Consider the following 27,134-nt stretch of genomic DNA (forward strand, 5'->3'; position numbering starts at 1 on the left):
GGCCAGTCACAGCACAGCTGGGCACGACCCCATCTCTTGTCACATCGGTGGCAGGCCAGCAGGACCATGGACAAACCCAAACTCAGACCCCAGCCAGAGCCAGGAGTCAATGTGTAAAACAAGAAGTTTATTTGCAAGCGGCAACACTATCGGGCACACAGTGCAAACTTTCACTCTCTCGGGATGAGTTGGCACAAGTGGGGAGACAGAGGTCACATCCAGAAAGAGTCCTTCCAACTCTGGCTCCCCTGCTCTCCAAGGAAGCCCGAGATCCTCCCAGGTCTGCCCACCAGGGGGCACACATGCTGCACCGCAGCGATGGGTGGGCTGCGGGCACAGACCCGGCTGTCCAGGCAGTGGGACATCTTGACTCAGAGTGGGAAGCCCTTCTTGTTTCCATGGTGACATCTGGGCTCTCCTACCCTCCCACAGCTCAGCTGCCAAGTTCAAATCCAGTAGAATTTATCCACAAGAGATCCAAGTACCTGAGCTGATCTGGCCTCCCAACCCCTTCCTTCTAGAATCTGGCCACGGCCTTTCCTGGACACGCTCTGCAGGGCCCAAGAGCGGGCTGACCCTCTAATGGTGAAGAAGTCCTTGGCAAAAAAATCATCAGCCTCAGCTGCTCGGGGATGGGCAATTCAACACGACGTCTCCGGCCACGCAGACCCACGACACAGGACAGACAGGGCTGGCTCTCAGCTCCTCATGTGCATGGGGGATCTCAGTGGGCACAGTACCAAGGTGGCTCGGCAGCCCCCCTGGGCCAGGGGGTGGGGGAGCACACCCCTCCGGAGGCTGAAGGAAGGTCCAGGCTGAGGTAGGAGAGAGATGGCTGCGGGGCCTTGGACCTTCCAGTTCCTGAAGTTCCCTGACAGGAGGAGTGGCCTTGGCATGGCTCACCAGACCCCGAGAGAGGAGGGCAGGACCCCGGGGACGTTGAGTCAAAGATGGAGGATACAGAGGCACGCGAGACCCCGGGGCTTTCTGTCTGGTTCGCACGGTACCTGCGATGCGGATGCAGCCGGGCTGGAACCTGGCGCCTCGACATGCTAAGCCTGCGTCCGCCGCTGAGCACAACCCACGCAAGCTCTGTCATCTTGCCCAGGATGCAGCAGGGGAGCTGCCTGCTGGGTCCCTGGGCACCTAATGTTCACATCCAGGTACAGAATGGTACTTTCCAGGAGTCTGGAGCTAACCCGAGGGAATCCTGTCCCCTCCTGGGCTGTGGCCTCCTCTCTACACAGAACCCTCTGATCATCCTGTGGCCTCGGCATTCAGGGTGAAGTGTCCTTTCTCCGTGGATGGTTCCCGCCGCACCCCTCTTCCCCAGCAAGCTCCTGAGAAGGGGAGGGTGCTGGGGTCTCCAGAAAGTCAGAGTTAGCAGAAAACCAAGCCAAACCAATCCCACAGGGGCTCCAGTAGCCAAGCTCCCAGGTCCAGCTGGTGGCAGGTCCCAGAGGGGCAAGGGCTTGTCCCAGGCTCCCCTCGGTCTGTGCCCGGCGGGCCCTCTGAGAAGGGCACACAGCACAATGGCAGAGGGTCCCACCATGCTGGCTGCTCCCCTCCCTCGGCCTGCAAGGAGGGCAAGGCCAGGGATCTGGATGTCACTCAAGGAATTTGGCCCAGAAAGAGCCACAGAGTCTGGGGGTGGGGTCTATAAGGACCAGGGTCCCTTAGCAGGGGCCAGACCACTCTGGCAGTGACATGGCCCACGCCAGCCTGGTTAACTGGGCTTCATGCCGGCATCAGGCACGCCAAGGGGCAGGGGCTTCTCCGAGCTCTGCAGCAGAGTCTCTGGGGTGTCCAACCGGGACTGAAAGGGGCGTTCTTCCCTGGAGAAGGGGACCTGCTCGTCCTTCGTGGAGCTTGAGGGGCTGGTGTCTGGGTCCCCCATCGTGGCGCTGGCTTGAGAGGAACACTGTAAGCCATGGTCGGAGCTGCTGCAGACATTCACAATGCAGGTGACGTTGACCTGGGTCCCGTGGCCACCAGGGGAGGACTCTGTTAGGCACAAGGTGGGAGGGGGTGTCAGTCTGGGAGCCTTGAAGAGGGGGGACATCTTCACAGCTGCCTCCTACAAGAGGCAGACAAGACAGGCCGGAACAGCTCTATCCCTGGAGCCAAGACGGAGATTCTATACCAGCTCCGCTGTGTGACCCCAGGTGAGCCAACCGCCACCAGCCTCAGTCTCCCCATCTGCCCAAACCAGCGTTCCCACCTCCCCGGCCCAAGCCACCCAGCGAGCTAGGGCAGGTGCCAGTGTTCCAAGAACACACGCTCCCCACAGAGAACCAGAGGGCGGGAGGGGCAGGAAGCACATGTCACCAACACTGTCAGGCACCCGCGAGGAGCAGCTGCTGGAGGCCGCGCGGCCCGGCCACACCAAGAGAAGCCCCCGCCTTGCACAGTGTCTGTAGGCTGCCCAGAAACGGTTCCTTCTTGGAAATTGAGCACTCACCCCAAGTCATCTTCACTCCCCACGAGCCCCTTCCCTCCCTGAGAGCTGCCTGGAGGATTCCATAAATCTCAGATTCCGGAAGGGGGGTGGCACCTCGTGACCACGCCGGAATGCCTCCTGCTGCCTTCAGTCTGACAATCAGATCCCTGCTCTGCCTCCACTTCTTGGCCAAGTTATTCACGCCTCAGAACTTTAGTGCGCTCAGCCGTAAAATGGGGACAAGGTGCCCTATGTATCCCCTGGCAGGCAAAGGTGACTGACCTGTTCACTGCTGTATCTGTGGGGCCGGGGCAGCTCCTGGAGACAGTGACACTTGTTCACTGGGGTGGACACTGGCCCGTGTCCAGCTCCCTCGCAGCACCCACACTTGGGTACGCACAGGCCCGTCTCCCTTCCAACCTGCTCCTGCTCATCTCGGTTCACCCTGCCCCGGCCCCCAGCCGCTCAGACCCAGAGCCTTGGATTCTTTAATAGCCCACAACCCACCCATAAGCGACTCCTGCCGGGACCACCATCAAAGGTACCTTGAACTGCCCTACAACTGCCTGGGTGGCTGCCACTTGATCCCCCGTGACCGGTTTAAGCTCCTGGTCCCAAACCTGCCTCCTGCAGTCTGTTCCGTGGCCCCCAGAGCCAGGCCTTTAAAGGTGGCCGGCAACTGCTGGCTGCGCAGCAAACCATGGCCCCCCCAACAGCCCCCAGCCCTCCGGGCTCTCCTGGCCTGCCCTCCTGCTCCAATTCTCCCCTGGGCCCCTCCAGCCAACTCCCCTCCTGCCCCTCCTGGACTTCAGGCCTCAGCCTACTCTCGGGGCTCGCCCTCGGGCCTCACTCAGCTCAAAGGCCACTTCCTCCAAGAAGCCTCCCTGGCCTCCTTCCGTAGACACATGAGCCCTCCATCCTGTCCACCACTCCCTGGGTCCCTCCCCCAGACCCCAGACCCTGGAAGTCGGGACTTCCAGACTGTCCCCTGCAATGTCCCTAGTGCCTGTAACAGAGAGGAGTGTCGAATGGAGGAAACGAGGCCAGGTGTGCCGTTTGGGTGGCAGCTGAGTTTTAAAGTGAACTGGCTACTGCTGTTTAAAATCCAGCCATTGGCACTTCACACATTTGGCTCTGGGGGTGGCGCTCAGCGGCAGAGCACTCGCCAGCACACGAGGCCCTGGTTCCTTCGCCAGCAACAAGGGGCAAAACCCACCTGGACGTAAGGCCTCCCCTGGGAGCCACGTGCAGGAGAGCTGGCAGGAAGGACTTCAGGGGCAGCTTGCCCCATCTTCCTGCCCAGCGCCTGTGGCCACCTGAGTTTCCTAGTTAGTTGGTGAGGGACAGATGACGGGTGAGCTGGAGGGTGGACGTACAGGGCTTCACACACAACATCCCCTCAAGAAGTGACCGTTGCTGCTGCTGCTGCTGTTCCTGTCCCACTGGGCGCCCAGATGAAGGGGCAGCTGGTTGTCTTCCAGTGCCCCATCCAGCCTGGCTCTCTGGACGCCCTCTGGGAACTGGGGGAGCCTGGGAGGAGGACAGCAGGGCCAACACTACTCTTCTCAGAACAGCCCCAACACTACTCTTCTCAGCCTCTCCCCAACCAGGGAGAGGGAGGGCTGAAATTGTGGGGCCAGAAAGAAATTTCCACTCTGAGCCTCCGAAGAACCCAAATGTCACCCGAAGTCACCATGGCCTTTGCCCGTGGTGAAGGAGACTGTGGAGGCGGACGGGGCACAGCTCTGGGGTTCCCACAGTGGAGAGGTGACCGGTGGGAGGGGAAGCAGGGGAGAGCAGAGGCGGTCGAGGCAGAGAGGAGGAATAGAAGCAGAAGGGAAAGAGGACAGGCAGGCATGGCCGGCGTCCACTCCGGGGCCAAGGAGGAAGCCACGCGGGCCTGTGGAAGAGACCAGAAAGAGAATCCAAGAGCTGGACAGAGACCCAGAGCTGCCGTCCACAGCACGCTCATTCATGCATGCCACAAACATTCGGGCGTCCGCTCTGTGCCGGGCCCGGTGGGACCTCCCCAAGGGAGTTCTCAGGCAGGAGCAAGGGACACTGACCAGACTCGCCCCAACAGAGCGGGTGGGCTGTGAGAAGATGGAAGTGGGCAGCTCACATGGGCAGGTGGGAGCAGGGTGGTGTGAGCACCGGCCGCAGGCAGGACGCGCCACCCAGGGAGCAGCCGTGGGTGTGCGGTGACTGCCGCCGTCAGCGCCCGCCTGGAGGTGGCCCAGAGGAAGCTGGGCCCTGTCCAGCACCAAGCTGGGCACGTGCCACTCATCTGTCAGCAGCCCTGCCAAGGAGGTGGCATGGCTCATTTCTAGATGGGGAACCATGACCCAGTGGGGCTGAGAAGGCTGCTCAGATGCCCGTGGCCCCAGAGCAGCTGGGCAGATCCAGGAATGACCAAGCTCATGGCCAATCCCTGTGGCCCCACTGGCCAGGTGAGCAGGAGAGACGTGGGCCAGTCATCTGGCCCTCCCCACTGCAGAACAAACCCTAGCGGGCCCAGGGCTTTGGGGGAAAGCCTCTCGGGGATGCACTCGGTGTGGGTGACACCTGCCAGACACCTGTTCAGGACTGTACAAATGGGACAAGGTCCCCACAGTCCTGGCACCTCAGGCTCAAAGGGACCCACAAAAAGCTGCAGTGAGCAGAGCCCTGGAAACCCAGGGGGCACTCCTGGCTCTTCTGTGTGCCTTTGAACAGGCTGCTTAGCCTCTCTGGGCCCCCGTTTCCTCCCCTGTAAAATGGGGATGAGGATGGCCATAGTGTGCAGGTTGATTTTAGGCATGTAATGTGCCCAGTATGGTGCCTGACGTACCAACGGCCTTGGTTAAAAGCATTACCAGGGCTGGGGCTGGGGCTCAGCGGTAGAGCGCTCACCTAGCACATGCGAGGCCCTAGGCTTGATCCTCAGCACCACATAAAAATAAATAAAATAAAAGTATTGTGTCCAACTACAACTAAAAAATAAATATTAAAAAAAAAGAGCCATTACTGTCATCAGCCAGGCAGGTGCTGGGCCTGGGGCCTGGGGCTCGGGGGCGATTCAGGGTGACCAGGAGCCCCTCACCTGGCTAGCCGCGGGACCACAGGGGCACCACCCCTCCCTGCGGTGGACTGTGCACTTTTCACTTAGTCCCGAGTGCACTTTTCACTTAGGATGATTTGGGCTGACGACGGGTTTGCCGGGACACGATCCCACCCCAGGCGGAGGGGCCTCTGCACAGAGCGGGATGAGCCAGGGGTGCTCCTTCCTCTTACCCGAGCTCCCAGAGCTGGCCGGGGCCTCCCGGGACTCCCGGGCCTTCTCAGTGCCGGGCATCTGCGGCTGGTGCCTGTTGGGTGCGCCCCTGTCTGCAGCGCTGGCCGAGCTCTCCAGGGAGCTGCTGCTGGAGCTGGGCGCCGCGGTCAGCAGGTGCTGCTGCTCCAGCCCGGGCGCCTCCTGGCCCTTATCCGCAGGCAGGTGAGGCTGCGGGAGGAAGAGCAGTCAGCCCCCAGCCTCTCCTCCCCCACCTCCCGTCAGCACTGCAGGCTACACCACACCCCGGCCCCTGCTCTTTCCACACACAGCACTTTCTGGGAGGTGTGAGTTTCCGTGGTTTTTTGTGTTTCTATTATTAGCATCTAGCCACCCAGCTGGAGCCGGAGCCTGAGGAGGGCAGGGGCCATGTGGCCTTCTCCACCAAACAACGACCCAGGGAAAGCGACTTTCCTAAGGTCACCCAGGGCAGCAGCCACAAGCCAAATCCTGTACTCGCTTGCTGTGCAAACACAGACAAGTTACCTAACCCCTCTGTGCCTCCCTATTCTTATCTCTAAGGTGAGAATATGAACCTATGTCACAGGGCTGTTGGGAGATTCAACAGCTGAGCAGCCGAATGTGCTTGAACAGCGAGCGGTACGGCAAGCTTCACACAGAAGTAGAGGGAGGACGGCCGGGCCCAGTCCAGCACACTGCTGATTTCCATACAGCCTGAGAGCTAAGAAAAACTTCATGTTTTTATTTATTTACTTACTTACTTACTCACTTACTTAATTGTTTACTTAGGTACCGGAGATTGAACAAGGGGTACTTAACCACTGAGCCACATCCCCAGCCCTTTTTATTTTTTGTTTTGCGACAGGGTCTCTCTAGGTTGCCTACAGCCTCGTTAAGTTGCTGAGGCTGGCTTTGAACTTGGGATCCTCCTACCTCAGCCTCTACCCGGCAGTTTTCGTGTTTTTAAATAGTTTTTTAAAAATCTTTTTTTTTTTAAAGAATAATATTCCAAAACACATGACATTTTGTGCAGTGCAAGTTTCAGCACCTATAAACAAGGTTGGATGGAACGCGGCCACTCTCACTGTGCCGACTGACTTTCGTCCTACAAAATCAGGATTGAGGAATTGTCACGGAGACCATACCATCCACAAAGCTTCAACTTTTACTATCTGGCCCTTGGCAGTAAAGTGTGCTGACCTGAGTCCAATCAATCAGTGCAGAGCAGGGAGCCCTGTCATCGGGGGACCCTCAGCTGCCCCCGCTCAGTGACCTTTTCCATGGTGCCCCCCAGGCTGCCCTGTGATGCCCCCTAACGTCTTTCTAATAAGCCATCGGCTGGCATCTGAGTGCTGCCCACTGCCAGGCACCGCCCCAGGGCCCTCCAGACAGTGTCCCCACAGATTCTCCAACAGTCCAGTGCTGCCCTGGCCTTACAGGTTTGGAAACGGAGGCACAAAACGACTGTGTCACTTGCCCAAGGTCATGGTTAGGATGAGATACAGCTGGGCTAAAGCCACATTGCCACTTCTGGGTGGCTGGGGTTTCAGGTCTGGAGGCTCAAGACAAGCTCCCTGCCTCCAGACACCCAGGCTGGGCCATCGGGAGACCCCAGACCAAGGCGAGTCTGTCCACACTGACTAGCAGGAACTCAGGGCCTTGCCTCAGGGTCTGGGGAAGCTCTGGATCCCAGGAAAAAAGGAGATAGCAGGGCCAGGTTCTGTGGCTGCCAGGGCCGCTGTCCTACCCAGGAGGGGAGAGGGTCAGAGCAGAACGAGAACAGAGGACTGAACGGCTGGTAGCCACACCTATCGCTGCAGGGACAGAGGGACGGTTGGGAGTCTTCATCTGCTATGGGGACAGACGGGGGACCTCACAGGCCTGTTAGCCCTCCAGAGCAAGAAGCCCCTCGGACCTCCCTCCAGGGGGACACAATTCCAGATGTGGCCTGAGCGGAGGCAGGAGTACTGCTGCCCCTTCCTGGGGCTGCTCCTGGCTGGCCAATCACCACAGTCCCCAGCTTGCAGCCCCTCTGTTCCCTGAAGCCAGCCTGGACCACAGCCTCTGCCTCTGGGCTGGCAGGACCCTGTGCGACTGACCCCATGAGGCCACAGCAGCCCAGCCAGGGTGAGTCCCATGCTCGGTACCACACGGCTGCCGAGAGCAGGAGGAGCCCAGCCCGTGCAGGGCCGCAGCTGCCTGCTGCACCCTGTGCCTCCCCAGAGTCCCCGCTGGCCCAGGCTCCCAGGTTTGGAGGGACAGAAGGCATTTCAAGTTCACGGTCAGATTCTGGCCACTGCCTGATCCCATCCTGCAGCCCTGCTCCGAGCTTGGTCAGTGAGAGGGAGCAATGAATGTCCCTCCTCACAGCCTCTGGGCAGGGGCTTTCTGGCCTAGGTCTCCCCCAGACCCCTACCCAGCTTCTGCTCCCAGGCCAAGCATGCTGCCCCTCAGGCCTGTCTGCGTATGTGGAGGGGTGTGTATCTAGAGGCTGAGGGTGTATGAGGCGCACACCCAGGAGCCTTCGTGTGCAGGATGGTGTGCGCACGCCTGGTGTGGCACTGTCAGAGTGTGCCCGGGGAAGGAGAGGCACCTAGGCTTGTGACCCAGGCCCCTCTCATCAGCTGGGCTTGCTTGGGAAAGTTACTTAACTTCTCTGGGCCAAGAGTCCTGGGCTAGGAAAGTGGGGCAACAACCACGTGACCTGCGTGTCACAGCGAGACTGGAAGGAGAAAGCCCGCTCAGCACAGCACCTGACGTCACTCTGTACCCAGCCAACACGAGCCCTGGTTACCACGGGAGGCCCGCCTGAGTGTATCTGGGGGTGGCTGCAGGTGCACTCACATGTTGCTTTTCTAAGCAGAGGAAGCCACTGTCCCCCGAGCGCTGGAGGAGCGGGCGAGCTGACTCACAGCTCATCCCGCCCCCGGGCCTCGTGGGGGAACATCACCCACGGGGCTCCCAGCAGGATTGCTACCAGCCAGCTGAGGGACGGCAGAGTGGGCACCAGCTCAGCAAGGGGCGGGGCCCCTGGAGGGTGACCAACCCCGAGGGCAGCCTTGCTGGGAGGGGGAGTGCCCAGAGCAGCTCCAACATCTCCTGGCCCAACAGGCGGGGTGAAGGTGGAGGCCGCCCGTCAGGCTACCTGCCGAAGCCAGTTCTGCCAACAGCCTGAGCACCTGACCCTGCAGGAGCGACTGCAGCTCTGAGCCTCAGTCTCCCCGTCTATAAGCGGGGGAGGCTGGTGGTCCCTGCCCTCAGGACGGGAGGATCTGGCACAGGCAGAGCGCCTGGCTTGGGTGAGCGGGTGCTGGCACAGACCTACACGTGTCTTCCCAGCCCCAGGTCAGGATGGCCTTGGAAGCTGGCCATGTGGGCGTCCACACCACGGAAATGAGAAAGCACCACAAATCAGGCATTGGGTCTTCTCCCCCTAGACAGCTGTCACCAGCCGCCACAGGGCTCTCGAGGGCTCTCAGCACAGGGGTGGGGCTGTCACCCTTGGGCAACACAAACTCGGCAAAGGGAAGGGGAAGCAGTCCTCCTGCACCACCACAGGACATCTGAGCACAAACATCGGGAAATACTGGCCAAGACAGGGCGGCAACCGGGCTGCTGGGGCCCAGCCTGGAGGGGACACTTGCTTTATCTGCTACTGGGCAGCTGTCACAGTGTCACTGAACTGAAGCAGGAAAAAGTGAGGAGTGGGGACATGAGAAACAGTCTGGCCCCCATCGAAATGCCGTAGGGTGGGGGCAGAGAGCACTGGGCAGGAGTCCAGGACGGGGCTGTGTGACCTTGGGTAAATCACTGTCCTGCTCTGCAACTTTCCTGTTGGCAAAATCAGGAAATGAAACTAGTCTACGAGACTTCAACAGCCTTGTGTAAACCCTGGACACTGGGCCACCCGGGGCTCTGCATCCGCTGACCCTGGACAAGAGAACAGAAGGCACTGCTTCTCACTGCAACCCGCCTGCCCAGAAAGAGACCCGAGGAGGGGCAGAGGGACACTCACCACCTTGGCTCCTCTCTGTAGGCAGGAGGGTTTCTCTACAAAGAGAGGGGACAGTCAGGGAGGCGGCTTCCTGGGGCACGGCTCTCCACAGAAGGACCCCGACTCTCCGGCAGGGCCAGCCCCGTTCCTCCCTCTGCCCGAGCTGCTGGCAGCCCGCTTCTGCCCACACCCCTCCCGCCCTCAATGCCCGCTCTCTCTTGGGCATGCTCTTGCCCGGTGGCCTGGTGCCCCCAGACTTTCTGGATAGGAACCCCAGACTCCTGTCCCCCTGGAGAGCCTCAAATGCCCTGGCCGGTCAGCAGCAAAGCTAGCGGCACTGCCCTCTGCCCAGGCTTAAGCTCCCACAGAACAGGGACTGTGGTGTCCAGATCTGGGGTCCGGGTCCGTCTGAGCCCAAGGCGTGCCCAGGGAGGCTCCCGAAGGTCGTCCTGAGCCAGTGGGTGAGGGAAGCCAGGAGGAAAGGAATCTTACTTTTCTTCTGGGTGACGATGACACAGTTCACCAGTCCTATCATCAGCAGGCCCAGGGCTGTCAGCCCCACAATTAGTCCTAGGAAGAAGGGAGGCGCTCAGAGGGCCACAAAGACAAGCTGCACGTCCCAGTGGCACCGTGACTGAGGTGGCCAGGCTACTGCCCGGGAGGAGCCAGACCAGGCCTGAGTCCTTAAGTTCAATGACGAGCCCGTCGTACATTTGTGGGCCACACTCTGTCTGAGGGCCGCCAGTCTGAGTCCCCTGGCTGGGCAGTTCTCACCCCAGAAGGGAAGGCAACAAGATGACCAGGCCACACGGGTTCATCAGAAACAGGGATTATGAGACCATCTCCACGTTAGGCAAACAGCCGACCCTGGGGCACCCCACTCCGGGATTCCTAGTGACATCACCAGGTCCTGGAAGGAAACCAGTCACTGCCACCTGCATCCCAACACAGACCCACATGGGGCCTGAGCACAGGGGGCTCTCAGTGGGACACAGAGAGACAGAGAGGAAGGAAGAGAAAGGAGGGGGGGAAGAGGGAGGCCCCTCTGTGGCCTACCGACTGGGAGAGAGATGCTCGCATTCTGCACGGGCAGCAGGAGGGAGGTGGACGGAGCCGTGCTGGGCCCTGGTGTGGGCTCCATGGACTGGGATCTTGTAGACACCGGCTGGTGTGTGCGGGCTGTCCCCGGGGTCACTCTCAGGCTGGGAGATTCAGATGTGCAGACGGCATCTGTGCTTGCGGTGCCGGGGACGGCCACTGAGTCACAGCTGGGGGAGGAGGAGACTTGATCAGCAGGCAACAGAGGCCAAGGGGCCTGGGGTGACCAGGCTCAGTCATGGGAGCCAGGCCAGCCAGCAGGGACCCCAACAGCCAGAACAGGGGAGTAATACGTGTGTCGGACCCTCTCCAGGGTCCACTTGCTCCTGCCCCCACCCCCCTCTCCCTGTGTGCCCTCTAGTTTGACTCCCGTGGCAAGGTCCTGCTCACTGTCTACCCCAGGACCACCCCACAGAAAGCAATCCGGGCACCAGTGGCTGGTGAGCTGCTCATGTCTCAGGCCCCACATCACCCAGGGACAGCCCCTTCTGCTCTTCAGAGCCAGGGACTCAGCCACTTACATGCGGTGGGGCCGGCAGACGTCTGTGGATGAAGTCGTGTTGGAGAACGTCCCTCGGGGACAAGGGTCACACCTCACATCTGAGGTTGCAGTTCCTTCAAGGGGAAAAGTGGAAGTTGTCAACAACTTGAACCCTCCATGCACAGGGGACCCTGCACTGGAGCCCCGGGGGGCCTGAGGGGCCCAAGGACCTCCTGACTTTCCAGCAGTTCAGGATTTACTCCGATCCACTCTGGATTCCCAGGCCCTAGTACACAGCAGGTGCCTAATCGGGAGTGCTGAAGGAGGGAATGAGGGGTGGCTGGATGGACAGATGCCCCTGGCTGGGCTGGACTGATGGGTTGACACCTGTGACATCCACGGGTGTCTGTGGAGGAGAGGCCCAGGGGTCTCGTACCTGGTCTGGACACGCCGTAGCCGGGCGGGCACCTGCGCATGGCCAGGCAGAGCCCGCAGCTGTCCTGACGCTTCAGCACGCAGTACGAGCCCGGCCTGCAGGCACACACGCGGTTCCGCATCTGCGTGCAGGCTTGGGTCTCCACCTGACCTGGAGGAGGGACAGGGAGCTGGGGTCATTCCTGCCTCTGCCACGCCTGCTCTGCCCTCCCAGCCTGCCCAGAGCCACAGGGAGCTGGCCTCAGGACCCAGGTGCACGCCCCCCACCCAGGGCACAAAAGGCCCTGGCCACCGAGACTCCCAGGCTGTTCCCTGTGCCACTGGCTCCTCAACCTTAATGTGGGCGCCATCCTCCCACCGCCATCGGAGCTTTCTGCTCCAGGGGATTGGACAAGGGGCTGGTGAGGTGGGGAAGGGAGGGGCCATTTGGAAGCTGGTAAGGAGCTGCAGGGTGCCACGCATGCCCAGGGGAGGGAAGTGCCAGGTGGGGTGCCAAGGGAGGATGGGGCCACCCCTCCCAGGGCCCACTCACCAGACTCGCAGGGGGACCGGCAGCTTATGCACTTGTCGACCACGTTCCAGACCTGGGTGAACGTGCTGTCCTCGCAGGGGACACACACGGTGTCGGAGGTCTTGGTGCACAAGTTTTTCACATGGTGGCCTAAGGAAACAAGGGCCACCGTGGTCTCAGCAGAGTGGAGCTCTGCCAGGACCCCAGGCTCATCGGCTGTGCCCGGGGTCCCCAGGTGCCACAGTGTTGCTGGGAAGGCCTTCGGCGAAGTTCTAACTCCTCCTCCGCAGCTCCTCCTCGTGGGCACCTCCAAATCCCGCGCCCCCTGCTCTCTCAGACGCCGGAATCTGCCCCAGAAACCTGCTGTCAGGTCAGAACTGGCGGCCAAGGCCTTCCCTCTTGATAGTTTTAAAAACTCTCCTGCAGCAGGAGGGGAAGGCCGGAAGAATGTGGCCCTGGAACCCCAGGGAGGTGAGGGCAGGGGCCTGAGGCCTGGGGAGGGGGCGGGGTGGGAGAACACCCAGGCAAACCCAGGGCCCTCACCCTCCTGACCCATCCCCAAGATCTAAGTGCTCTGCTAATCTAGTAACTTCTTAAACAGACCCTGCCTGGTAACAGAAGGAAAAAGTCCCTTTCCCGGGTATCTATTAAAGTGGCCATGGGTGTTAACAGGTGACTCATGTTGCTACCCACATCACAAGCTAATGGCCCAAAGTCTCCGGTGGCTTCCAGCATCTTAGGGAATAAAATCTAACCCTGCCCTGGCCCCCGCCTGCCTCTTTATCCTCATCCCGGCCTCCTGCCCTTCTCCCACCCCGGGCCACACACATTGCCCTGCCACGCAGGCTCCACCACAGAGCCTTAGCACCTGTCACTTGTGCTTGGCCTGCTGTTCCCCACATAGCTCAATCCCCTTCTTCTGGGCTCGGCCCAATGTCATCCTCTCAGAGACCTCCCCAGGCCATGGAAATGGAGGGGCCACTCCATCTGTCTCCACCAGCCCCACCGTGCCCTGCTTCCCCCCAGCACCTACTGACAGGACCACGCGTCCATTAGAAAGCAGACTCCACCAAGGTAAGGAGTTTGTCTGCCCTGCTCTTAAAACACACAGTAGGTGCCCTATAAAGGATTCTGTCTGCCCCACACTTAAAAAATACAACAGGTGCTTTATAAATGCTACACGAGTGAATCACAAACATGATTGGCTGCATGAAGGGCAGACATGGGGGGCAGCTCCCCAGCTCTCCCCACTGGGCCAGGACTCAGGTCCACCATCTGGGAAATGGTTCATTGAATGAGATATGCACTGAGCACCTACTATGCACCACGTATTGGGGACTCAGTGGAGACGAAGGCACAGTCCCTGTCCTGGAAGGGCACACAGTGAGACCAAGGGAGAAACTGGGCCAAAAGCCCATGGTGCAAAAAGAGCTGCCAGGGGCCAGAAGTGTGGGGCAGGCTGACCCCTAGAGGAGGGGACAGCTAACACAAGGACTGAGGGATGCAAAGGGATTGACCACAGCAAGAGCCGTTGGGAAGAGCTCCAGGCAGAGAGGACATCATGTACAAAGGCCCAGGGGCCCCAGGGAGCCCAAGCCAATGCACGGCACTAAGAGTTCAGTAAGAATTGAGGGTGATGGCTCTGCCCTCAACCCCTCAACACACACACCCTCCAGGGCACCGCCCCAGGAGACTGGCCAGCCAAGAGGCCCCAAGGCTGCTCCTTACCAGGCTGACACTTGCTGCAGCAGACCTGAGCCGTCTCTTGGTAGTACTCGTTCTGCCGGCACGTGTCCCCAGGTTCCAGGGCATAGGGCACCACGGCAACCTGCAATTGGGGAGGCGAGACAGCCGTCAGCGTGGCAGCCGGTCCCCACACCCAGCACCCAGGTCCTGCCTGTGAGCGCTGCCCTCCTGATGGAGCACCTGTCGGGGTGGGACGCAGGGGAAGGGGGGCCTGGCCTCCTCCGCCTCCATCCTCCGTGTAGCACACAGTCTGCAGGTGGAGGCACAGAGCCAGAGGGCGGGGCTGCCACGGTGACTGCTGGGGCAGGGCTGGCAGGGTGACTGCGGGGCGGGGGTGGGGGGGTGGGGGGGGTCCTGCCCTAGCCTGCAGCCCGCGGGCAGAGAGCGGCCAGGGGAAATGCACATGCCCGCAGCCAGTGCTGTGATCCTGAGGGCTTCTGGGGCTCGGGTGCCACTTGGATCCCTGTCACCAGCAGGGTGACCGTTCCTGGTAGCCGCTGTCACCTGGTAAGGGCTCTCGGTTCCCTGGCCTCAGGATGGGACCAGCTCTGGTGCACCTCGCAGCCCGGAGCCCGGGAACCAGGCCAAACCTGGCTCCAGCTGCCCCCAGTCAGCCCTGCTTCGCCCCGTCCCCTGCCTGTCCTGCTGCCCCAGGGCCCTTCTCCATTAAATCCCTGTCGCAGGCCCCTGTCCCAGGCTCAGCTGTGGGACCTCAGCAAGACCCACCTCCCGGCCACCCGACGCAGGGTTGCTTCCTGTGGCTACCACGGAGAACAGGAAACGGAGGCACAAGGAGGGCGGGTCACTTGCCCAAGGTCCCAGGGCCAATGACAAGAAGGACTTCAATCCCGACTTCACCACTTATGATCTCAGTACTGGGCCCCCGCCTCCAGGAAGAGAGAGCAAGACAAAGGAGTGAATGAGAAGAGAGAGAAAGGAGAGAGGAAAACAGCACTTCCACGGCACACGGCCAGACAGACGGACAGACTCAGCCTCCTCCCTCGGGTCTCTGAGTGACCTCACTACTGTGCCTGTCCCAGGGCCTTGGCCACACACCCCTCTCCTGCCCCTCCTTTCACATGTTTGAGACCGGCCATCCGGGCTTTCAGGGCAGGCGTCCATCAGCCGCCTCTGCAGGCCGTGAGCACACCCGGGGCTGGGCATTTACATGAGGCCAACGTGGGCGTGTGCGTGTGTCTCCAGGCCAAGAGCTGACTGTACGCACACACCCAAAGGCAGTCCTCCAGACACCGCCTTGGAGTGACCAGGGTGGCCGTAGGTCAGAGTTGAGGGCTGGCGGGTGTCCCAGCAGCAGCAATCACGTGTGGGCAGGAAGGAGCTCAATAGACCTTTATTAAGTGAGATAAGGCTTCCACAGATAAGGGTAGTCAGAGAGGCCAGGTTTCTTTTCCTTATTCCATGACTTACCAGCTGAGTGGCCTTAGGCAAGGGCCTCAACCTCTCTGACTCTAATTCCTAACACAGAAGCAAGTGAGATATTCAAAATATTTGCCAACACAACATGAGTGCTGACCAGTCACACTGGACATCAGCTGTAAACAAACCACCAGAAAGATGCCAGCTACCACCGGGCAGTGGAGACAGGCCAAATTCCCATGATCCAAGGGGGGTGGGACTCCCGCTGTCTTCTCTCCCTGTCCACAGCACTGCCTGGGAGTCAGGGCTGCCCAGCTTGGAGGGTCACTACAGTGAGTGACAAGTGGGCCCACGACCCAGCCGTCTTCCCAGCTCAGCCTGGTGGGCAGCACTGACTCTCTGGCTGCTCGTGGCGTCATGCCAACGGGGCAACGACCCACAGGGCTGGGTCCTGCTGCAGTCCGCACTCCTCCCGCCCCACGCCTGAGTTATCTCCTGCTTCCTCTGCAAATTCCTCTGAAGGGCCCTCAGCCAGCCAGCAGCCTCCCACCCCCACCCTGCAGGAATCACCCCGATCCCAAATCCTGACCCTCCTCCCTCCTGGCTCCCAGTGGACAGGGCTGCCACGGGTTGACTCTCCAGGTGACCCTCCAGATGGCAGGTCACTCTGCCCAGCGTGGCATGGACGGGGCTCAGCCGTGGCCGATCTAAGCAGGGGGCTTCATTGCCATGTCATTCCCTGGCCTGCGTCCAGGCCACCCTGCCCCTCCAGGCCCAGTCAGCTCTGGCCAGGTGGGAGAGAAGCAGCTCGCTAGGCAGGGGAGGCGGGCCGTGCTGCAGCACCCAGAGTCTGAAAGAGCAATGGCAAAGCCCTCTGGGAACTCGGGAACTCGCATGTGCAGGGGTCCACGGGCACACGCATGTGCACACGCAATCCCAGGACTTCCTCCCTCCCAGCCAGGTGACACAGCAGGTTCCCAGGCACCCTGGACAAAAGGTGAAGCCAGGGCTAGGAGCCATGGCAGAGCTTCTCAGCAGGTGGAGCCTTGCTGCTGGTGGCCAAGGCTCCTGGGGGCCTGTCACTGTGCTGAGTTCCGCTCCCACCGCAGGGGGATCTCGGGGCCCAGAAGCTGGACCGTTAGGAAAAGGAGAAGGAGGAAGAGCAAGGAGCCCCTGCGGTGACCGCGGGCTCTGCTGCCCAGCGTGATCTGGTCTGATTACTCAGCCCCATGGTGGAGCAGGGTGGCCTGGGCAGGGCCGGGGGACAGCACCCGGGGACCCTCTGTCTTCACAGCTCCTTCAGCACAGACCATTCAACTGGACGTTAACTGCCCCAAGGGCCGGCCTGCCCCCAGGCCCCACGCTGGCCCTCCCAGGGGAGCAGCTCCTGGGCTGGGAGGAGCTGAGGTGCCAGCCCAGGGCTCCTGGCAACACTGCCCCCCATGGCTTCACCCCTGCACAGCTGCGGGAACCGTGCTCATCTGGGACGTGGACAGCTCCAGGCAGCCAAGAGAAATCCTGCGCCGTCTGGGGGAAGGTTTCCCGTCAGGGGCGAAAGGCCTGATGGGAAAGGGCCCTGCCGTGGCCAAGTCTGGGCTCTCACCCTGGCACGGCCCGAGCCTCCTCCGCCCAGTTCGTTTCTTGTCTGGAAGTTGCTGTGAACAAGCCTCCTCGGCTTCCTCCTGCTGCTGGTGACCCACCCACTGTCCAGGCCCCAGCCCCCCAGCAATCTCCAGGCCTGTTTATCCTCGGGACACAGAAAAAGAAAAAAAAAAAAACACCCTCAGCTCTGTCATGGCCAAACAATGAGGAACAGAAAGCCCCAGAGCAGGACAGAAGGTCATTCCCTCCACGCAGCCTCCTCAAGAGCAGGGCGGAGTCCAAATGACAGCCCTCGGAGCTCAGGGGCACCACAGGGACCCAGCAAGCTGGAGGGCCCAGAAGTCCCCAGAATGTGGCAGCGGCCTCTGGGCGACGCAGGGCCAGGGGGCCGCCAGCTCTCTTGTTTTGAGTTGGGGGGTTCAGATTCACACCCCACCTGCCCACGGAGGATGTGACGCTGTAAAATGAGGAAATTCAACGGCTTGCACGCGATTCTGTCAGCGCGTTCAGCAGACACAGCCTTTCAAACCCCGTGGAAATCTGGAAATCACGGAGGAGAGTGAGCACCATTGAACACGTGGGGAATCGTGAGCCAGCCGTGAGGGGACTGGAGAAGAGAGACACGAAAGATGACGATGGCTGATCAGTGATGACAAAGACAGAGGTTTCAGAGGAGAATGACAGATGGAAGGAAAGAAGGAAGGACACCGTCCCTCACCCTAACGTCTGCAGCTCCTCCCCTGGCCTCAGCCTCCCGTGGGCCTGCTGGAGGAACACTGGAGGGGATAAGAGTCTGGGAACAGATGGCCAAAACGCAGAGGCTGGGGTCTCAAGTGGCCCATCAGAGGATGATGTGGCTACAAGTCCTTGCAAGACAGTGAGCTTGGGGACCAGGCACAGTGGTGCACGCCTGTAATCCCAGTACCTTGGAAGGCTAAGGCAGGAGGACCGCAGGTTTGAGGCCAGCCTCAGTAACTTAGTAAACCCTGTTTCAAATTTTAAAAAGGGCTGGGGATGCAGCTCAAGGGTAAAGCACCTGTGAGTTTGATATCTAGCACCCGAAAAAAACAAATTTAAGTGAGCCTCAGAGGCCTGCTGGGGCAAAGCTCCAGCGTGACCAGACCTCCAGGGTCCAGCCGGCTGCCCTGGGAAGCTAGACCTGTTGTCCTGCCCTCATGCCCCGCCTCTTCCCACCCTAGAGGACTCCCAGAGCACAGTGGTGGACCAGGCCAGTGCCAGTAGGGGCCAGGCAGCTGCACAGGTCTCTCTTGTTTGGGGGTCTACATCACCCCTTGGGGCCTGGACAGCCTGGGACTGGTGCTTTGTCCTGCGCACAGACCGAGGTCCTGCCAGAAGCCAAAGTGGGGGCTGTCAGTTCTTTCTGTTTATAAATAGAGGAAGGAAGGAATGGGGGCAGGCCTGGGGAGGAGGAAGCGGCTACCACCGGGAGGGGTCATGGGAAAGTAGTGAGGCTGCAGCCCCTGTTCCTCTGCCCCCATCCACGCAGCACCTGGGGACTTCGTGGCTCTCTGACTTTCCAGAAATCCCCTCAGATGCCACCTGCCTTGGGAGCAGGCGCACTGCCAGCCTCCCCCAGAGAGCCCCCCGGGATGGGATCTGCCAGCAGAGGCAGAAAGGGGTCACAACGGGGAGAAGGCGGCAGCGGGGAGCTTCGGGCTCGGCGGGTAGGGAGCACTCCTTCACCTTGGCCTTTACATAAGCTGAGAGGGCTGACCGCCACTGCTCAGACCCAGGAAAGGCACCTGCTGTGTGCGACACGGTGCTGGGCACATTCACTTGCTTCCTCTTACCCTGTTCCCTGCACCAAAGCCATGAGGCCGGGTTGACCCCATTTTACAGACGTAGAAATGGAGGCTTCGGGAGAATCAATGCCAATTGTCTGAGGCTGAGAAGTTGATAAGAGGCAGACGAGGTGCTTGTGGCAGTTCCATCTGCCTCCTGCTCTCCCCCAATTCTATACCCTGTGGTCTTGTCCTGCTCCTCAATTTACAGGGGCCCCCAGAGGGGGTGACTCTCAAGAATGCAGTAAGCAAGTGTGGACATTTCGGTGACTGTCCCAGGCAAAAGGGTCTCCAGGGCCTCGGGGCAGACACCAGGGCTGTGGAGAGAGGCAGGGGCATCTGCCCAAAGACCCGAGGACCCGCGGACCCCCATGCGTGTGGGAACTGTTTTCAAGCAATAGAGAAACCACATCATTTGCATGGCAGGTCCCCAGGGCCCTGGGGCATGGTGGGGGGGGGGTAGCAGAGGTGCTTAGCCTTGATCTTGGGGATTTGCAGGAACCCTGTGGATCGTGGGGTGCAGCCACATCAGGCCAGGCTGTCACATTGGAGACCCATCTGCCATCACGGGGACGAACAGAGTCAGGAAGGACCAACCACATCACAGGCAGGCAGTCCAAGGGTGACAGTCCCACCCCCAGCCTGCTGCTTGTGATGTTGCTTTAGAAGTGAGCTGGGCAGACAGGAAGCCTGGGCTGGGATCCAGTTCTTGGGGCCAGCCTTTGTGCTGTGTGACAAGGTACAAGAATGCCGAGGCGTGGTCCTTGCCTCCAAGCAATGCTCAGTCTAGCGACAGAGATGTCCCAACCCCTCCCTGCTGTCACCTCCCTCAAGGCCCGTGGCTCTGCCCTTCTCAGCCTCCCATGGCCCCTCGGCGGCACCCGGGCATCTCTTGCCACCTCCTTGCTCTCTCCCCCACCTTTGTTCCTTTGCAGATGGACCTAAGCCACCCTCCTCACTGGCCCCCGGTGAGCGTTTCCACGGGCACCCACTGCCCTGGGGCCGGAGCACAGCCTCGGTAGCTGGGTGCCCCGTGAGCCTGGCCCTGCCAGCACCTGTCACTGTCTCTGGCCAAGAGCAGCTCCTGACTCCAGCACCCTCCTCTCACCTGCTGTGTCCCGCAGGGCTGACCCTCCACTACCACCTCAAGGAAACCCCGGGGTCAGAGTCCCCTCCTGAGGGCTCTTGTGACCACCCCATCCCTTTACTGCCCAGGCCAGACCATGTTTTAGTTACTTTGTTCACCTGTGTCCCCCTCAAGGGGCCACAATTCCCCGACACTCTACCATAAACTCTGAGCCAGACACCTGGCCTTACCCAATTCTGCCACTCTCCTGTCTCTGTTTTGTCAACTATAAAAGGGGACAGGGCAGCTAAGATTCAACAAGGCAATCTACATGAAGGTCTGGGTACTGTGCCTGGAGGCAGTGAGACTTCCTGTCGCTGGTCACCTTTATTACTCACTGCTGTGTCCAGCCAGGGCTCACCCCAGCAGGTGCCTGAGAGATGCTACCTGGCTCGGCAGACGCCCATGTCTTAACTTCCAATTATTTAAAATGAGCTGGCCTTGGGGGAGTCCTGGGGGGGGCATTCCCAGGGGGGCAGATTGAGGGGCAGTTTTCAGATCCCAGCCCTGCACGGTGGCTGGAGTCTAAACCCTGGGGTAGAACCTCAGCCTCAGTGAGCAGTGAGACCCTGGGCTTAACCTCCAGCCGCGGTCACCCACCCCCAGCTGACAGGAAGATGGAGGGGCTCCGTGCTTTCAACAACTGGGCCCTGCCTGGCACCCGGAAGCGCCCCCTGGGCAGCAGCACTCGGCCTCCCAGCACCTCGCAGCCCTGATGGGAAGCAGCAGAGACACACGGGGTTCCACCGGACCGAAGCGGGAAGAGCAGAGGGGTCCTGAAAGGTGCCAACAGCAGAGCCAGGAGGCCTGGGGGTCCAGGCCCCCAGTGCCCCTCCCACACCTGAGATGGGCGGGCAGCCAGCCCTGCCCAGGGGGCCCAGCTTGGGGTGACCCTGGCTGGCCTGTGACTGAACAAGAGCTCCAGGAACACTTGAGGATCAGGTAGCTCAGCTCAGGCGGGGGCAGATCTAAGGCCAGAGGGGCCTCTGTGGTAAAATGAGTGGGGGGACAGAACCCCTCCCTACGTGTAGGTCCAGTCTGGAGGCCACTTCCTCCTCCTCCCTCCCATACCTCCTTCCCGCTCTGCTGCTTTCTCCAGTCCTAACCCTCACCTAAACCACCGCCGCGGCCTCCTAATGGGCCTCCCTGCCTCCAGCCTCTCCATCCCATCTGTGCTTCACACTGAGGCCACTGTGGGTCTTCCTAATCCACTCTCTGCCTGTCTCTCTCTTGCTCAAAAACCATCAATGGGGGCTGGGGATATAGCCCAGTTGGTAGAGTGCTTGCCTCCCATGCACAAGGCCCTGGGTTCAATCCCCAGCACCATCAAAGCAAAAAAACATCAATGGCTCCCAATGCCTCCTTCTCCATACAGAATATATAAACTAGAAGGCCTGGTTCTGCATCCAGACTGCCTCCCTCCCGAGCAGGCAGCCTTGAAGAGGTTGCTTTTCTGTGTGGTTTTAGTTTTATTCCTTCTTTTAATTTTATTTCTGTATTGGTGGGTGCTGGAGAGAGAACCCGGGGTCTTACACCTGCTGAGCACATGCACCGCCACTGAGCGATGCACGCAGACAGTTCTGTGTTATCCTAACATAAATAAATAAACAAAGGAGGTTAACAAACCTCAGTCTTTTCATGCATAGAATAGGACTGAGAATAGCGTACACCAGAATTATAGTTGTTACAAATTCTTTTTTTTTTTAATTGGTTTGGGGGATTGGAACCTGGGCTCTTCACCCCTGAGCTACATCCCGGGCACCACCACCCTTTATTTTTGGAGACAGGGCCTCTCACTAAGTTCCTGAGGCTAGCCTGTGATTCTCCTGCCTCGACCTCCCGAGTAGCTGGGATTACAGGCGGGTGCCACTGTGCCTGGTGGATGCTGCGGTCATTAACTATAATTAATGTCACTTCTTCCCTAAACTGGACCCACCCAGAGCCTCCCGGGCCACCACTGGCCCTGCACACTCCCCCAGTGACACAGTCCAGCCTCCTCTCTGCTCTCCTGCCTCCACACCTCCCTGTCCACCACCGAAGCTGGGACCCCACTGCCCCTCCCAGGATTCAGGGCGAGTTCCCTGAGGGGCACTGAGGAGGGCGTGATGGGGGGAGACCCAGGAAGGTGACAAGGCAGGCGGATCCGCGGGGTGAGGGGCGGTGGCCGGGGAGCATGGGGACTCCTGCCAAGGGAGGGAGCTCAGGAGCGGGAAGGACCAGCAGGAAGGAGCAGTACTGGGGCTCGTGAACCCAGAGGAGCCGGAGACACAAGCCAGGACAGTTGGTGACAAGGTCACCAGGGCCTCTGAGAGTGGCAGACAGAAGCCCGGGCTGTAGGGCAGCAGGAGGAAGGACAGGCAGAGCAGCTAGGATGCTGGCACTGTCAAGTCCAGAGCTGGGCCACCCGAGCCTCACTCCACGCCCAGCCTGACCCCCTGGTCACCACCCAGGCGAGCACCTGGGCTCACAGGATCCTCAGGCTGACCTCAAGCTGGGGCTGAGTAGCTGAGGTCTGGATCGAGTGACCAAGTTCTCCTTCAGCTGAAGCTCGGCCAGCGCTGGCCCAGGCCCCAGCCCCGCTCCATCCACGGCCGGGCCTCTCCCAGGAGGCCTCCCCCGACAGTTGGGAAGATGTTCTCACACACTGGCCGCCACCCCGAAATCCCTTCCCGCGCCCTCTCACCCTCGGGCTCACTCAATTCCCTGACCCCTCAGCCACCCTGCAGGCCAAGGTCAGACGGCAACAGATTCTGAGCTGCTCTGGACAGCAAAGAAAACCAGGGCCCCCTGGGGACTTCTGCCCGGCCGCTGACCAGAGAGCGGAGGCCAACCCAGAGGACAGAGCGAGGCTCACTGGAGGCCCCAGCTCTCGGAACAGGAGCCTTGGGCCTCGCCATCCCTCTGCGCAGCAGATCAGACCCACTAGTGCCTGGGCTGCGAGGGGACACCCCACACCAGGTGTGGACCGCTGGTAGGCAGGCCTTCTTATTCTTCACAATAATCAGTGTTCATAAGCCTCGGCAGGCAACAGCTACAGAGCAGCAACGGAGGCCCCCAGGAGCAGAGGTCACACATCCCCAGGAAGGCGGGAGGGACAGAGGACAGAGCTGCAGCCTCAGGCCAGCCGCCCCCACCCGCTTGGCCGCACGCGCACCCCCAGGCAGAAGGAAACCCACTCCTGCAACGTGCCTTGCATAACGGCGCCTTGAAGGGACACTTCCTCCTTCCCGGCTCTCAGCCGAGTGCCCCAAACCACAGTGGCGTCACCACCCGTTGTGAGGTCACAGGGTGTCAAGGTGGAAAAAGACCGAGTGCCCCAAACCACAGTGGCGTCACCACCCGTTGTGAGGTCACAGGGTGTCCTGGTGGAAAAAGATCGTGGGCCCCAGGGGCTGGGCCTACAGGTGACAGCTGGGGGGATGGGACGGTGGCAGGGCAGGACTCAGAACCAGGGCCCGGGGGCAAGTACCTGTTCTGGGGACACGGGGGATCTTCGAGGAAAACGCCTCGACTTCCCTGAACCTGTGGGCTCCCAGACAGGGCCCTGCAGGGGACAGGGCGGCCGGGCTTCCCAGCATCCCAGCACGGGCAGGGCCTCACCTCTGCGGCACAGCCAGTGTGCGCGCCCAGGGGCAGTGGGCAGGAAACCCAGGAGCCGGGCTCTGCCTGGGGCCCCTGCACCTTGGCTTCAGCCAGCTCACAGGCGGCCATGAACCTGGTGCCACTGGGGCCTGCATCAAGAAACATTCCAGCCAAACCAAGTGGCACTGAGGTGAGCGCGGAGGGACTTGAGCAGTGGGAGTGCCCGGCTCCTTCCTGGGGAAGCACAGCCCCCACTGGACCCTGAATCTGGGATCTTTGTCAAACCTACTCAAAGCTGACTCCACCACTGAGCCACATCCCCAGGGGTCTCGCTAAGTTGCTCAGTGGGTAAGTGCCTCTGGGTTCCATCCCCGGAACCAAAAAAAAACAGGGAAAATAAAGCAGATCAGGGATGAGGGTACCTGCTGGGGATTATAGGTCAGGTGATTTATTGGAGCAGAAGGAAATGGGGGCGTGAGAATAGGAGAAGTCAGTGTGAGACCACACAAAACAAAAGGAAAAGCAAGTGCAAAGGCCCTGAGGTGGGCAGAAAAGCACCAACCTGGCAAAACAGGGAGGGCGAAGCTGATGGGCAGCCAAACAGCACAGCAGGAGGGCGTCAAAGCGCCTGCCCTTCTGACACACAAACACTCTGGGTGCTCCTTTAGGAAGCACTGGATGGGAAGAACCACAGTGTCACCCAGGCCTGGAGAATAGTGCTCCAGGGACTCACTGGGCTGGGCCCAGGACAAGAGTCGGGGCCACTCTCTGACACAAGAATCCCAGGCGAATTCTCTCTCCAGGTCAAGAGATGAGAAAACAGAGGCAGAAACAAAACAGATGAGAAGCAAGGGCAGTTGGGGCGGAGCCAGTAAGGTCTGGGGTCTCCTGGAGGCTGGATCCTGGAGGACTGGCCCGGGGTCCTCAGAGCAGGGCCCTGGGCTGGGCATGGAGTAGGCATCCATGAGTGGTGGGGATGGGTGAGTGACTGGCACTGCATGAGGGTGCCTGGCCATCTGGCCACTGTCCTGTGAAGGGATGCCCAATCACCAGGTCACACCCTCAGTCAGCACAGAGATACCCAACAGGGAAATCAGGCAGGGGACAAAGGAACAGAGATATGGTGAAGCAGGAAGGGGCCCACAGGGCCAGCAGGTGCCTCAGCTCCCAGACTCCACTCCAGTGACCGGTTCAGGAGCCCCCACTCTCTCTCCTGCTTGGCTCCTGATGAGGAGGCAAGCAGAAGCCCCTCAGCCGCCTCCCCAGACATCAGGGGCCCTGCCATCCGCAATAGAGGGCACCAAGCTCTCCCCCACCCCGCCAGCTTCCCTGGCACTGATTTGGCAAATGGACGAATAACCGAGGGAGCGGTGCCTCCCACGGCTGGAGAATGCAGCTGTTCCAGGGGAGCCTGCCACACCTGCAGCCACTCAGGTCTCCTGGGGGCTCTTTCCACAGCTCAACCCCGCTGAGCAGCTCTGGGGACACAGGCCTGGGGCAGCCCTGCACTCAAGCCCCATCCCCACCCCCAGCTCGGTGATGGCCGGAAGTGCCATGATCTCTCTGGACCTGTTGCCACATCTCTCAAAGGGAACGGCAGCGCCCATCTCTTAGGAGCCGCTGGAAGGCAGGCTTCAGTGTGATTCTGAGACAAACTGCCCAACACTTATGTGTCCAAACACCAGGAGCCATCGTGGTACCGATCATGAGAAGGAAGAAGCCACAGTCCAGCCCTCAGGACCCTTCTAGACACCAGGGTTGGGATACAGAATGGAATGTGTCCTCGAAGGGAACAAAAGGCCATGTACTCAAAGACCAGATAAAATCCCAGTGGGAGAATGCAGACAGCCTGTCCCAGAGAGGGACAAGTACAAATGGCCTGGAGGGACGGGGTGAGGGTGGACCACGGAGAGGCCACAGCGTGGACAAAGGCAGGTTTCACATGGGCCACCTGGCCGTCAGTTTCAGGGGTGCGGGGTACATGGGGGTATAGGGAGAGCAGATACCTCACTCTGGCCTGGGATACATGGGGACTTTCCGTCTTGGCCACTGGAGCCTGGAGGCAGAGAGGTACACGGGGCTTGAGGAGGGTCTCCGTCAAGGAGGACCCATGGGGAGTAGGGGCAAGGGCAGGAGCCTGGCTAGGAGTCTGGCAACCATCCCGAGAGGCAGGGATCTGAGCTGGGAGTCGGGGTGCTCAGGCAGGAAGCGAGGGAAACCCCTAGAGCAATTCCAACTCCCTCAGCTGGTGTCCTGCAGGCCCTGGGCCTGCCTCATCCCCTGCCAGGAGCTCACATGCCAGCCAGGGGCTCACCCAGGCAGCCCCAGCTCAGGTGCTGGAAGGCAGTACCTGTGACAAGACCCAAAGTCCTCAGTCAGGATGGCCACCATAGGCCACCCACAACTTACACACGGCCCTCAGAACTGGAACTGTCCTGATCCAAAGGCTATCCTGGACCTCCCCTGGGGCAGCCCCTCAGGACCCCTCCTGGTACCCACTGAGTCAATTCTAGTCTAAGAGCCCCCCCCTCTTTCCTGGAGAACTGGGCTCCCTAGCCCTGGATCGGGGTGTCACCTCCTGTCACCATAGCAGCCAATGCCATCCCCACGCTCCACCCTACAGACAGGTCAACACACCCTGTGTCCATCAGGGTGGGCTCAGGAGGAAGGAGGAAGGCACACCTTGGGAGAAAGACAGGGATGCCCTTTGAGAAAAGAGCACCCCCCCCCCAGTCCTTCCAATGACCCCCAAGCCCTCAGGGCCTCAGTTTTCCCTCCGTAAAACCAGGTTAGCCCATCTCACCAGCCACGGAGAAACAGGACCCCCAGCCCCCTAGAGACCCGGCCTTGCTACTGCGGGTGTGATGTGAATATTGAATATCGGGGTCTCTGTTGTCTTCATCCTCCTGGGGCCCCTTGGAGAGCACCTCTGCCTTGCTTGATGGCCAGGCGGGGCCCTGTCCCGAGCCCACCAACAGACCCGCAGGGGCCCCAGGACCTATCAGGGGAGTCCCGGGAGGAGCTGGGCAGGGGCAACGGGGCGGCTCGCTACACACCTGGCCCGCAGCCCCCAACACGCAGCCCAAGCATTTCTAAGAAAGAGCAAAGCCCTGGCGCGGAGGAGGAAGTCTTCTGAAGAGGGCGCCTGCCCTGGGCAGTGGGGACAGCGCCCCAGACAGCCCCCACCCCGCCGGACAGGAGGGAAGGGCTGCCCCAGCACCGCAGGGGAGGAGGACGGGGGTTCTGGGTCTAGGGGGCTCCAGCTGCTCGGCCCCAAAGTCCCGGCCCGCGCGGGCCCAGGAACCGAGGTGTGTCCCCGAAGGCGACAGCGATGCTGCGGAGAACCCAGTTCCACCCGAGGCGCACGTGTGCCGGGCCCACGGTGCCCAGATGGTCCCCATAGGTGCGTGGCGCGTCCCAGGGAGCAGGTCGGAGACCCTGTCCTCCCAGCCCCTCGGCACCAGGATGGGCACGGTGGGCTCTGTCCCCCGCGGCCGCGCGAGTCACCCACCTGGGCGGGCACGGCGTGCCCCGCCGCCCAGAGCTGCAGTCCGACGGCCAGCGCGGCCCAGAGGGCGGCAGGCGCCATGTGCGGCGGCGGGTCCGGCGGGCTGCGCCCTCGCGCCCAGGTCCCCAGAACCTCTGCTGGCGCCGCGCTCCCCTCCGGCG

At 60.8% G+C, this 27,134-nt stretch overlaps 1 protein-coding gene across 1 annotated transcript; it reads right to left on the reverse strand.

Annotated features, from left to right (window-relative positions):
• Positions 1–106: 106 nt before the first annotated feature.
• Tnfrsf1b (TNF receptor superfamily member 1B) lies at positions 107–27,134 on the reverse strand. Its single transcript, XM_046424907.1, has 10 exons — positions 26,977–27,134; positions 13,959–14,058; positions 12,252–12,380; positions 11,721–11,870; positions 11,325–11,418; positions 10,762–10,973; positions 10,198–10,275; positions 9,727–9,761; positions 5,714–5,921; positions 107–2,004 (listed from the first exon to the last, which is right to left on the reverse strand). The coding sequence occupies exons 1-10, from the start codon at positions 27,052–27,054 to the stop codon at positions 1,727–1,729; spliced, it is 1,362 nt and encodes a 453-aa protein (XP_046280863.1). The 5' UTR covers positions 27,055–27,134; the 3' UTR covers positions 107–1,726.

The sequence above is a fragment of the Marmota monax genome, unplaced genomic scaffold (assembly GCF_021218885.2).
Source record: "Marmota monax isolate L192 unplaced genomic scaffold, Marmota_monax_Labrador192_F-V1.1 WCK01_AAM20220418_F8-fsc00080, whole genome shotgun sequence".
NCBI lineage: Eukaryota > Metazoa > Chordata > Mammalia > Rodentia > Sciuridae > Marmota > Marmota monax.

Coding starts and splice junctions, on each gene's coding strand:
- Tnfrsf1b (XM_046424907.1), bottom strand. CDS start 27,054: ATGGCGCCTGCCGCCCTCTGGGCCGCGCTGGCCGTCGGACTGCAGCTC. Junction 11,871..12,251: donor CCGGTCCCCCTGCGAGTCTG/GTGAGTGGGCCC, acceptor TCCCTCCTCCAG/GTCAGGTGGAGACCCAAGCC. Junction 11,419..11,720: donor CTACGGCGTGTCCAGACCAG/GTACGAGACCCC, acceptor TTCCCCTTGAAG/GAACTGCAACCTCAGATGTG.